This window comes from Oncorhynchus clarkii, unplaced genomic scaffold, assembly GCF_045791955.1.
Source record: "Oncorhynchus clarkii lewisi isolate Uvic-CL-2024 unplaced genomic scaffold, UVic_Ocla_1.0 unplaced_contig_4696_pilon_pilon, whole genome shotgun sequence".
Taxonomy (NCBI): Eukaryota; Metazoa; Chordata; class Actinopteri; order Salmoniformes; family Salmonidae; genus Oncorhynchus; species Oncorhynchus clarkii.
Window position 1 is genome coordinate 110,828 of NW_027261115.1, and position 13,524 is coordinate 124,351.

General features: G+C 44.1%; 1 protein-coding gene across 1 annotated transcript in view; it reads right to left on the reverse strand.

The window, feature by feature from the left end:
- LOC139404906 (integrin alpha-V-like) overlaps positions 1 to 13,524 on the reverse strand; it is an 80,314-nt gene that overhangs the window by 1,499 nt on the left and 65,291 nt on the right. The window contains exons 25-29 of the mRNA XM_071147447.1: positions 12,688 to 12,852; positions 11,688 to 11,819; positions 10,938 to 11,051; positions 10,229 to 10,339; positions 1,131 to 1,250 (exon numbers count right to left, since the gene is read on the reverse strand). Of these exons, the coding sequence (XP_071003548.1) occupies positions 1,131 to 1,250; positions 10,229 to 10,339; positions 10,938 to 11,051; positions 11,688 to 11,819; positions 12,688 to 12,852 (642 nt within the window). The remainder of the gene's footprint in view (positions 1 to 1,130; positions 1,251 to 10,228; positions 10,340 to 10,937; positions 11,052 to 11,687; positions 11,820 to 12,687; positions 12,853 to 13,524) is intronic.

Below are 13,524 nucleotides of genomic sequence, written 5' to 3' on the forward strand. Positions count from 1 at the left end.
CACGCTTGATGTAGTCATTGCGTGCTAAGAATATGGGACCAAATACTAAACTTTTGACTATAACACCTTCAAAATGGAAGGGGGGGCGGGGGGGGACTAGATACATGAAATGCTTTAATTTCATAACGGTCACACATATGTAAATAAGATGCTAAAATCTAGAACATTCTATACTGTTGCCTCAAATCCAGTCGGTGGAGTAGCTTCACGGTCCAGATGAATACAGGAGGGGACTGTATGTTTTATTTTTTTTTGTCGTTGGTGAATTGCAACTGTTAAATACATTTAAAAAATGGTTTGAAAGAAAGGACTTGACAGGTGAAAACAATATGGTGGAAGCTGGTCACTAGGCTGGCTTTCAGCTGGTCACTAGGCTGGTTTTCTGCTGGTCACTAGGCTGGCTTTCAGCTGGTCACTAGGCTGGCTTTCAGCTGGTCACTAGGCTGGCTTTCAGCTGGTCACTAGGCTGGCTTTCAGCTGGTCACTAGGCTGGCTTTCAGCTGGTCACTAGGCTGGCTTTCAGCTGGTCACTTCTGTCCGAGGTGGTAAGGAGAGGACATTGGTTTTAGATATGGTCACTTCTGTCCGGGGTGGTAAGGAGAGGACATTGGTTTTAGATATAGTAACGGAGGAAGCTGGTCACTTCTGTCCGGGGTGGTAAGGAGAGGACATTGGTTTTAGATATAGTAACGGAGGAAGCTGGTCACTTCTGTCCGGGGTGGTAAGGAGAGGACATTGGTTTTAGATATAGTAACTGAGGAAGCTGGTCACTTCTGTCCGGGGTGGTAAGGAGAGGACATTGGTTTTAGATATAGTAACTGAGGAAGCTGGTCACTTCTGTCCGGGGTGGTAAGGAGAGGACATTGGTTTTAGATATAGTAACTGAGGAAGCTGGTCACTTCTGTCCGGGGTGGTAAGGAGAGGACATTGGTTTTAGATATAGTAACAGAGGAAGCTGGTCACTTCTGTCCGGGGTGGTAAGGAGAGGACATTGGTTTTAGATATAGTAACGGAGGAAGCTGGTCAGATCAGAGGGAGGTTTTAGATACAGTAATGGTTGGAAGAGCCCAGGAGAGTGGGGAGAGAAACTACAGATTGGAAACTATTCATTGTTATGGTTGTGCGTGTACCTTGTACATGACGAAGATAAGCAGAGCCAGCAGCAGTAGTCCAGCGATCAGGGCCAAGGTCACCACCCACCAAGGGACCGGTTCAGGTTCTGATTTCACCCAGATCACTGACATACTCACCTGGAGGATATAATACACAATGAGACAACAAACCAGCCAGGACCCTATAGCAGGGTCCCCTAATTATATTACCAGCCACAACAGACCATTCAGGACCCTATAGCAGGGTCCCCTAATTATATTACCAACCACAACAAACCATTCAGGGTCCCCTAATTACAGTGGGGCAAAAAAGTATTTAGTCAGCCACCAATTGTGCAAGTTCTCCTACTTAAAAAGATGAGGCCTGCAATTTTCATCATAGGTACACTTCAACTATGACAGACAAAATGAGAAAAAAAATCCAGAAAATCACATTGTAGGATTTTTTTATGAATTTATTTGCAAATTATGGTGGAAAATAAGTATTTGGTCACCTACAAACAAGCAAGATTTCTGGCTCTCACAGACCTGAAACTTCTTCTTTAAGAGGCTTCTCTGTCCTCCACTCGTTACCTGTATTATTGGCACCTGTTTGAACTTGTTATCAGTATAAAATACACCTGTCCACAACCTCAAACAGTCACACTCCAAACTCCACTATGGCCAAGACCAAAGAGCTGTCAAAGGACACCAGAAACAAAATTGTAGACCTGCACCAGGCTGGGAAGACTGAATCTGCAATAGGTAAGCAGCTTGGTTTGAAGAAATCAACTGTGGGAGCAATTATTAGGAAATGGAAGACATACAAGACCAATGATAATCTCCCTCGATCTGGGGCTCCACGCAAGATCTCACCCCGTGGGGTCAAAATGATCATAAGAACGGTGAGCAAAAATCCCAGAACCACACGGGGGGACCTAGTGAATGACCTGCAGAGAGCTGGGACCAAAGTAACAAAGCCTACCATCAGTAACACACTACGCCGCCAGGGACTCAAATCCTGCACTACCAGACGTGTCCCCCTGCTTAAGCCAGTACATGTCCAGGCCCGTCTGAAGTTTGCTAGAGAGCATTTGGATGATCCAGAAGAAGATTGGGAGAATGTCATATGGTCAGATGAAACCAAAATATAACTTTTTGGTAAAAACTCAACTCATCGTGTTTGGAGGACAAAGAATGCTGAGTTGCATCCAAAGAACACCATACCTACTGTGAAGCATGGGGGTGGAAACATCATGCTTTGGGGCTGTTTTTCTGCAAAGGGACCAGGACGACTGATCCGTGTAAAGGAAAGAATGAATGGGGCCATGTATCGTGAGATTTTGAGTGAAAACCTCCTTCCATCAGCAAGGGCATTGAAGATGAAACGTGGCTGGGTCTTTCAGCATGACAATGATCCCAAACACACCGCCCGGGCAACGAAGGAGTGGCTTCGTAAGAAGCATTTCAAGGTCCTAGAGTAGCCTAGCCAGTCTCCAGATCTCAACCCCATAGAAAATCTTTGGAGGGAGTTGAAAGTCCGTGTTGCCCAGCAACAACCCCAAAACATCACTGCTCTAGAGGAGATCTGCATGGAGGAATGGGCCAAAATACCAGCAACAGTGTGTGAAAACCTTGTGAAGACTTACAGAAAACGTTTGACCTCTGTCATTGCCAACAAAGGGTATATAACAAACTATTGAGAAACTTGTTATTGACCTAATACTTATTTTCCACCATAATTTGCCAAAAAAATCATATAAAATCCTACAATGTGAATTTCGGGATTTTTTTAAAATAGTTAGTTAGTTGAAGTGTACCTATGATGAAAATTACAGGCCTCTCTCATCTTTTTAAGTCGGAGAATTTGCACAATTGGTGGCTGACTAAATACTTTTTTGCCCCGCTGTATATATGAAGTGGACAGCAGTAGTTATATAGGATGAACCATGACTAGAATACAGTATATACATATGAAGTGGACAACAGGATGAACCATGACTAGAATACAGTATATACATATGCAGTGGACAACAGGATGAACCATGACTAGAATACAGTATATAGATATGAAGTGGACAACAGGATGAACCATGACTAGAACACAGTATATACTGTACATATGAAGTGGGTAAAACAGTAGTTATATAGGATGAACCAGGACTAGAATACAGTATATACATATGAAGTGGACAACAGTAGTTATATAGGATGAACTAGAACACAGTATATACATATGAAGAGGACAGCAGTAGTTGTATAGGATGAACCATGACTAGAACACAGTATATACATATGAAGTGGACAGCAGTAGTTGTATAGGATGAACCATGACTAGAATACAGTATATTCATATGAAGTGGACAGCAGGATGAACCATGACTAGAATACAGTATATACATATGAAGTGGACAGCAGGATGAACCATGACTAGAATACAGTATATAGATATGAAGTGGACAGCAGTAGTTATATAGGATGAACTAGAATACAGTATATACATATGAAGTGGACAACAGTAGTTGTATAGGATGAACCATGACTAGAACACAGTATATACTGTACATATGAAGTGGGTAAAACAGTAGTTATATAGGATGAACCATGACTAGAATACAGTATATACATATGAAGTGGACAGCAGGATGAACCATGACTAGAATACAGTATATACATATGAAGTGGACAGCAGTAGTTATATAGGATGAACCATGACTAGAATACAGTATATACATATGAAGTGGACAGCAGGATGAACCATGACTAGAATACAGTATATACATATGAAGTGGACAGCAGTAGTTAAATAGGATGAACTATAATACAGTATATACATATGAAGTGGACAGCAGTAGTTATATAGCAGGGGTGTCAAAGTCAAATGGACGGAGGGCCAAATAAAAAAATCAGCTACAAGACGAGGGCCGGACTGTTCGAATGTTCATTGAAAAATTTTTAAATGACGCATATAGTCTAGTGAACCTAATTGAACCTACTGAAAACCTAACAAATATATTACAATATGATCAGATAAATAAAGCAATATTTTCTTATGGCTCTGTCAGTAATCTTTAATTTTCAACAGACACAAAAGACAAATTTCCTTTATATAAATATCCCCATAACATGAACATTAAATGAAAGAAACCTGTATTCAAGGCACCATCAGTAGACTATATTTTCTATTTTAGCAAAAGTGGGCTAAATTTACTTCAAAGAAAAAACAATAATAGCAATTTTCTATCATCCACTCAACTGAAATATTTTTAAAATATAATTGGATTGAAATACAAAAAAATAAAGTGCAAAAATCTATTAATCAAAAACAACACTTTGTTTAAGGAGAAGTAACATGCAGTGAAAACAAATATTAAATTTTAACTTTTAAACTTGAACTGAGTAAAAACTCTAAATATGTGATTGCACAGTAATGTTCACTTGTTTGAGGTTGAGGGTGATACTTGGTGGTGTCCCATCTTTTCCACAAGTTCATCAATGTTCGGGGTAAGGCTCTGAGCTGAAGAAATCCTCAGAATTGAGTGGAGGTGTTCAGCAGTAAGTCGACTTCTGTGTGATGTTTTGTTCAGGTTCATCAAAGAAAACAGTTGTTCACACAGGTATGTGCTGCCAAACATAGACAACGTTTGAGCAGCCTGGATGCGCAGCTGGGGCATTGTGCCGGGGAGGAAACGGGCGAACTCCGCAGCACCCACTGCCGCATATTTTGCCCTCAGTGCATCATTGCATTGGAGGTCAATCAACTCCATTTGGAGGTTTGGTGGTGAGCTTTCCACGTCAACAGCAAATGGGTTACCGAGCAGTTCCAACCTGCTTTTTTGTGCTTCAAAGTCAGCAAATCGGCGTCGAAAGTCAGCGGCAAGCATACCTATTTTATCAGCCAACTGTGTGCTCGGGAACGCACTGGTAGAGAGCTTCTCTTTCATGGTCTGGCAGCTGGGAAAGTGGCTCAAATTTTCTTTCCGCATCTGCGTCTCCCACAGAGTCAGTTTGGTTTTAAATGCCTTCACTGTACTGTACATATCAGAGATGACACGATCCCGACCCTGCAGCTGCAAGTTTATTGCATTCAGATGACTCGTAATGTCACACAGAAAAGCCATTTCACACAGAAACATTTCGTCTCGGAGTTGTGTTGTGTCTTTCCCTTTGCTGTCCAAGAACAGACAAATCTCCTCACGAAGCTCGAAACATCTTTGAAGCACCTTTCCCTGGCTTAGCCATCGCACCTCTGTGTGATAAGGCAAATCACCATGCTCCGTTTCTAACTCCGTCAGAAATGCCTTGAACTGGCGGTGATTCAAACCTTTGGCTCTGATAAAGTTAACTGTGCGCGTGATGATGCTCATTACATGCTCCATTTTCAAGGCTTTACCGCACAACGCTTCCTGGTGTATGATACAATGATAAGCTGTCAGCTCACCTGTCGCGTTTTCCTCTTGCATCTTTTCCCGTATCTTCGCCACCAGTCCGCTCCTGTGTCCACACATCGCAGGTGCTCCGTCGGTTGTCAAACCCACGAGTTTTTCCCAAGGCAGCTCCATCTCATTTACACATCTTGACACCTCTTCATACAAATCATGCCCCGTAGTTGTGCCATGCATAGGACGTAAAGCCAAAAACTCCTCTGTCACGCTTAGGTTGGAGTCCACTCCGCGGATGAAAATTGACAACTGGGCAATGTCAGAAATGTCGGTGCTCTCATCCACAGCCAAGGAATATGCAATAAAATCTTTTCCCTTTTTCACAAGCTGCTCTTTTAGATTGATGGACAACTGGTCTACTCTCTCGGCAATGGTGTTTCTGCTCAGACTCACATTTAAAAAGAGTTGCCTTTTTTCTGGGCAAACTTCGTCACAAACTTTAATCATGCAGTTTTTGATGAAATCCCCCTCCGTAAATGGCCGGGCTGATTTAGCGATCTCTTCTGCCAAAATAAAACTGGCCTTGACAGTTGCGTCCGCGTGTGTGTCCGCGTGTTTCGTTTCATAATGTCGTCTCAGATTATACTCTTTCAGTACCGCCACACTTTCTCCACACAGAAGACACAGGTTTTCCAGCTACCTTCGTGAACATATACTCCGACTCCCACCTTGTTTGAAACCCCCGGTTCTCAGTATCCACCTTCCGTTTTGCCATTTTTGATGGGTATCTGAAAGTTAATTTTACTGTGATGCTGACGACTGCTGTGCCAATAAATATTGAAATGAAGCAGCCTACTGCTCGGTGCGTCACCTTTGCATTGTGGGAAATGTAGTATTGGTGCGTGTAAAAGATCTGCGGGCTGCCGGCTTGCTGCGGGCCGGTTCTAATAATAAATCAAGATCATCCCAGGGGCCGTAAAAAACCTTCTTGCGGGCCGGATGTGGCCCGCGGGCCTTGACTCTGACATATGTGTTATATAGGATGAACTAGAATACAGTATATACATATGCAGTGGACAACAGTAGTTATATAGGATGAACCATGACTAGAATACAGTATATACATATGAAGTGGACAGCAGTAGTTATATAGGATGAACTAGAATACAGTATATACATATGAAGTGGACAGCAGTAGTTGTATAGGATGAACCATGACTAGAATACAGTATATACATATGAAGTGGACAGCAGTAGTTATATAGGATGAACCAGGACTAGAATACAGTATATACATATGAAGTGGACAACAGTAGTTGTCCACTTCAAATCAATTTGAGATGGCCGCCTCGCTTCGCGTTCCTAGGAAACTATGCAGTTTTTTGTTTTTTTACGTGTTATTTCTTACATTAGTACCCCAGGTCATCTTAGGTTTCATCACATACAGTCGAGAAGAACTACTGAATATAAGATCAGCGTCAACTCACCATCAGTACGACCAAGAATACGCTTTTCGCGACGCGGATCCTGTGCTCTGCCTTACAAACAGGACAACGGAGTGGATCCCATGCAGCGACCCAAAAAAACGACTCCGAAAAAGAGGGAAACGAGGCGGTCTTCTGGTCAGACTCCGGAGACGGGCACATCGTGCACCATTCCCTAGCATTCTTCTTGCCAATGTCCAGTCTCTTGACAACAAGGTTGATGAAATCCGAGCAAGGGTAGCATTCCAGAGGGACATCAGAGACTGTAACGTTCTTTGCTTCACGGAAACGTGGCTTACTGGAGAGACGCTATCCGAAGCGGTGCAGCCAACAGGTTTCTCCACGCATCGCGCAGACAGGAAAAAACATCTTTCTGGTAAAAAGAGGGGCGGGGGCGTATGCCTTATGACTAACGTGACATGGTGTGATGAAAGAAACATACAGGAACTCAAATCCTTCTGTTCACCTGATTTAGAATTCCTCACAATCAAATGTAGACCGCATTATCTACCAAGAGAATTCTCTTCGATTATAATCACAGCCGTATATATCCCCCCCCAAGCAGACACATCGTTGGCTCTGAATGAACTTTATTTGACTCTTTGCAAACTGGAAACCATTTATCCGGAGGCTGCATTCATTGTAGCTGGGGATTTTAACAAGGCTAATCTGAAAACAAGACTCCCCAAATTTTATCAGCATATCGATTGCGCAACCAGGGGTGGAAAGACCTTGGATCATTGTTACTCTAACTTCCGCGACGCATATAAGGCCCTGCCCCGCCCCCCTTTCGGAAAAGCTGACCACGACTCCATTTTGTTGATCCCTGCCTACAGACAGAAACTAAAACAAGAGGCTCCCACGCTGAGGTCTGTCCAACGCTGGTCCGACCAAGCTGACTCCACACTCCAAGACTGCTTCCATCACGTGGACTGGGACATGTTTCGTATTGCGTCAGACAACAACATTGACGAATACGCTGATTCGGTGTGCGAGTTCATTAGAACGTGCGTTGAAGATGTCGTTCCCATAGCAACGATTAAAACATTCCCTAACCAGAAACCGTGGATTGATGGCAGCATTCGTGTGAAACTGAAAGCGCGAACCACTGCTTTTAATCAGGGCAAGGTGTCTGGTAACATGACCGAATACAAACAGTGCAGCTATTCCCTCCGCAAGGCTATCAAACAAGCTAAGCGTCAGTACAGAGACAAAGTAGAATCTCAATTCAACGGCTCAGACACAAGAGGCATGTGGCAGGGTCTACAGTCAATCACGGACTACAGGAAGAAATCCAGCCCAGTCACGGACCAGGATGTCCTGCTCCCAGGCAGACTAAATAACTTTTTTGCCCGCTTTGAGGACAATACAGTGCCACTGACACGGCCTGCAACGAAAACTTGCGGTCTCTCCTTCACTGCAGCCGAGGTGAGTAAGACATTTAAACGTGTTAACCCTCGCAAGGCTGCAGGCCCAGACGGCATCCCCAGCCGCGCCCTCAGAGCATGCGCAGACCAGCTGGCCGGTGTGTTTACGGACATATTCAATCAATCCCTATACCAGTCTGCTGTTCCCACATGCTTCAAGAGGGCCACCATTGTTCCTGTTCCCAAGAAAGCTAAGGTAACTGAGCTAAACGACTACCGCCCCGTAGCACTCACTTCCGTCATCATGAAGTGCTTTGAGAGACTAGTCAAGGACCATATCACCTCCACCCTACCTGACACCCTAGACCCACTCCAATTTGCTTACCGCCCAAATAGGTCCACAGACGATGCAATCTCAACCACACTGCACACTGCCCTAACCCATCTGGACAAGAGGAATACCTATGTGAGAATGCTGTTCATTGACTACAGCTCGGCATTCAACACCATAGTACCCTCCAAGCTCGTCATCAAGCTCGAGACCCTGGGTCTCGACCCCGCCCTGTGCAACTGGGTACTGGACTTCCTGACGGGCCGCCCCCAGGTGGTGAGGGTAGGCAACAACATCTCCTCCCCGCTGATCCTCAACACTGGGGCCCCACAAGGGTGCGTTCTGAGCCCTCTCCTGTACTCCCTGTTCACCCACGACTGCGTGGCCACGCACGCCTCCAACTCAATCATCAAGTTTGCGGACGACACAACAGTGGTAGGCTTGATTACCAACAACGACGAGACGGCCTACAGGGAGGAGGTGAGGGCCCTCGGAGTGTGGTGTCAGGAAAATAACCTCACACTCAACGTCAACAAAACTAAGGAGATGATTGTGGACTTCAGGAAACAGCAGAGGGAACACCCCCCTATCCACATCGATGGAACAGGCGGCCATCTCTGTCGGCGCCGGAAGTCATTTAACTACTTCAATCAATTTGATTTGATTTGATTTGAGGATGAACTAGAATACAGTATATACATATGAAGTGGGTCAAACAGTATGTAAACAGTGTTAAAGTGACTGGTTTTCCTTGAGCGGATGGTCAGAACACATAGTTGTAAATCATTTGTACACTGCAAACTGACGCAAGAATGAAAAACTGAATAATTTCAAACCCTTGATAACGATGGGATATGATCGCGTGGGAATAGTTGGGAACAGATTTCCTAAATTATAATAATTTCTTATGTCCAAGAAAGAAAATTATACAATAGAAAATACACAAGAGTGTACAAAACATTAGGAATGCCTTCCTAATATTGAATTGCATGCCCTTTACCCTCAGAAAAGCCTAATTTTGTCAGGGCATGGACTCTACAAGGTGTTGAACGCGTTCCACAGGGATGCTGGTCCATGTTGACTCCAATGCTTCTCACAGTTGTGTCAGGTTGGCTGGATGTCCTTTGGGTGGTGGACCATTCTTGATACACACAGGAAACTGTTGAGTGTGAAAAACCCAGCATCGTTGCAGTTCTTGACACAAACTGGTGCGCCTGGCACCTACTACCAAACCCTTTTCAAAGGCACTTAAATTATTTTGTGTCTTGTCCGTTCACCCTCTGAATGGCAGACATACACAATCCATGCCTCAGGTGTCTCAAAGCTATACCATTTTTATTTAACCCGTCTCCTCCCCTTCATCTACACTGATTGAAGTGGATTTAACAAGTGACATCAATAAGGGATCATAGCTTTCATGGAAAGAGCAGGTGTTCCTAATGTTTTGTACACTCACTCAGTCATGCCCTATTGGGGAAGCCTGCTCTATGGGCTCTGGTCAACAGTGGTGAGATATAATGGCTGCAGTCATTTTAGATACAGACCTGGTTTATGATGGCTTCATGTGACTCACCGTAGTTGTGTTTGAGGGCAGCTCAGGCAACAGGTTCTTGTTATAAGGCATCTCTATGACGCTGAAGGAAGCGGAGGATCTCACGGTGAACGAACGGTTCTGGCTCTCAGTCTGGACGAAGAGAAACACACTCTACTATACCGCTCATCATTCAGCAGACATTTTGTCGTTTAAAAACAGCGCATACCAAACATACAGTATGTTCCAACAAGGTTTGTGTTCATTAGGGCAAACTGTAGCAAAATGTCTTCAAACAGAAAACTGCATTTCATATTGGACAGATGAAACATGGAGGTACTAACACATTAGGAACCAAATTGAAGGTGGCCAAGGTGGATGTATGATACAGCACAAACACATCTCGGACACCAGGCCAGTACCGTATCTAACCTAGGACACCAGGCCAGTACTGTATCTAACCTAGGACACCAGGCCAGTACTGTATCTAACCTAGGACACCAGGCCAGTACCGTGTCTAACCTAGGACACCAGGCCAGTACCGTATCTAACCGCGGACACCAGGCCAGTACCGTATCTAACCGCGGACACCAGGCCAGTACCGTATTTAACCGCGGACACCAGGCCAGTACCGTATCTAACCGCGGACACCAGGCCAGTACCGTATCTAACCGCGGACACCAGGCCAGTACTGTATCTAACCTAGGACACCAGCCTAGTACCTCTAGAGCATAACAGACAGGAGTCTCACCTTGAGGAAGGTGGCCACCCCCAGCCTGGAGTGGATGTAGAGGATAGCACTCTGACCTCTCTCCACACGGCCCACCTGACACCGGATCTTCAGACACTGGACCTTGGAACAGTCCTGACAGAAGACACACACACACAATCACTGATCCCCTCCATCTATGTAAACTCAGCAAAAAAAAGAAACTTCCTCTCACTGTCACCTGCGTTCATTTTCAGCAAACTTAACATGTGTAAATATTTGTAAGAACATAACAAGATTCAACAACTGAGACATAAACTGAACAAGTTCCACAGACATGCTGACTAACAGAAATTGAATAATGTGTCCCTGAACAAAGGGGGGGTCAAATGTATTGCCCTGGCCACATCTGTAGTCCTCATGCCTCCTTGCAGCATGCCTAAGGCACGTTCACGCAGATTACCATCTTTCTTTTGGTGTTTTTCAGAGTCAGTAGAAAGGCCTCTTTAGTGTCCTACGTTTTCATAACTGTGACCTTAATTGGGCATGGGAAACAGTGTTTAAACGCTTTACAATAAGACCTGTGAATTTATTTAGATTTTTACAAATTATCTTTGAAAGACAGGGTCCTGAAAAAGGGCTGTTTCTTTTTTTGTTGTTGCTGAGTTTAGTTGCTACTGTATGATTTGTTTAGAGTCAATTCAGGATGTAAACTGAAATCCCCCTTGCTTTTCAATGATAAAAATTGGCCCGACTCTGTTGTACAGTAGCCAGGAGGTGTAGAGACGGTACCAGAGTTTCCAGGTCTCCCTCCATCTCCTTCCTCTCCAGCTCTCTGCGGTGAACATGGTTCCTGTTCCTTCCCTCTGTCCTGTCTCCTCCTCCACTCGGAGAGGTGATGTTCTTCTCTCCAGATAGAGGGTTCTAGAAGAGACGGAGAGAAACATCCTTTTAACTTGTATTCTTTACCACAGAGAGGATAACATCCTAATCATGTGTCCTTGCTACCGTATTGTGCACTCGTATAGTTTACCACATTTACGCGTTGCATGGGCTAGACTAGAGTTTTCTCTACCAGTTCTTTCATGGGCTAGACTAGAGTTTCCTCTACCAGTTCTTTCATGGGCTAGACTAGAGTTTCCTCTACCAGTTCCTTTATGGGCTAGACTAGAGTTTCCTCTACCAGTTCCTTCATGGGCTAGACTAGAGTTTCCTCTACCAGTTCCTTCATGGGCTAGACTAGAGTTTCCTCTACCAGTTCTTTCATGGGCTAGACTAGAGTTTCCTCTACCAGTTCTTTCATGGGCTAGACTAGAGTTTCCTCTACCAGTTCCTTCATGGGCTAGACTAGAGTTTCCTCTACCAGTTCTTTCATGGGCTAGACTAGAGTTTCCTCTACCAGTTCCTTCATGGGCTAGACTAGAGTTTCCTCTACCAGTTCTTTCATGGGCTAGACTAGAGTTTCCTCTACCAGTTCCTTTATGGGCTAGACTAGAGTTTCCTCTACCAGTTCCTTCATGGGCTAGACTAGAGTTTCCTCTACCAGTTCTTTCATGGGCTAGACTAGAGTTTCCTCTACCAGTTCCTTTATGGGCTAGACTAGAGTTTCCTCTACCAGTTCCTTTATGGGCTAGACTAGAGTTTCCTCTACCAGTTCCTTCATGGGCTAGACTAGAGTTTCCTCTAACAGTTCTTTCAAATCCATGAAGGTAACAATTTCAAGAAAGGACAGACGCAGGAAAAGTGTCTGGGCTGAATACGAGAGAAAGGTAGAGAGGATACGATGACGTACTGAGACATTGAGTGGGTTGATCTCCATGTCTGTACTGCAGTTCATGCCTCCGTCTCCGTCCACCTCTAGTTTAGTGATGTAGAGCAGAGAGCCGTTGTTGAACCTGTAGGGCCACTCGATGTCCAGCATGGCCTTGCTGAAGGTACTGGGACCTCTGTTGCGCAACTGGAACAGAAACAAGAGCGTTTTTAGTAACAACATGTACCAGGTAAAACAACATGTCTTCCCTGACGTCATGATGATTATAGTAGGAGAGCTGTTGAGCTAGTTTAGAGAAGTTTTCCTCAATCATTTATGGGCTGTATTGGAACACTTTGTATTTGGCAATTATTCAATCCACATACAGATAGGACATTCTATTACCCCACAGTTATCCACATACAGATAGGAAATTCTATTACCCCACAGTTATCCATATAGACAGGACATTCTATTACCCCACAGTTCTCCATATAGACAGGACATTCTATTACCCCACAGTTATCCATATAGACAGAACATTCTATTACCCCACAGTTATCCACATACAGATAGGACATTCTATTACCCCACAGTTCTCCATACTGTATAGACAGAACATTCTATTACCCCACAGTTCTCCATATAGACAGGACATTATATTACCCCACAGTTCTCCATACTGTATAGACAGGACATTCAATTACCCCACAGTTCTCCATATAGACAGGACATTCTATTACCCCACAGTTCTCCATATAGACAGAACATTATATTACCCCACAGTACTCCATATAGACAGGACATTATATTACCCCACAGTTCTCCATATAGACAGGACATTATATTACCCCACAGTTCTCCATACAGTATAGACAG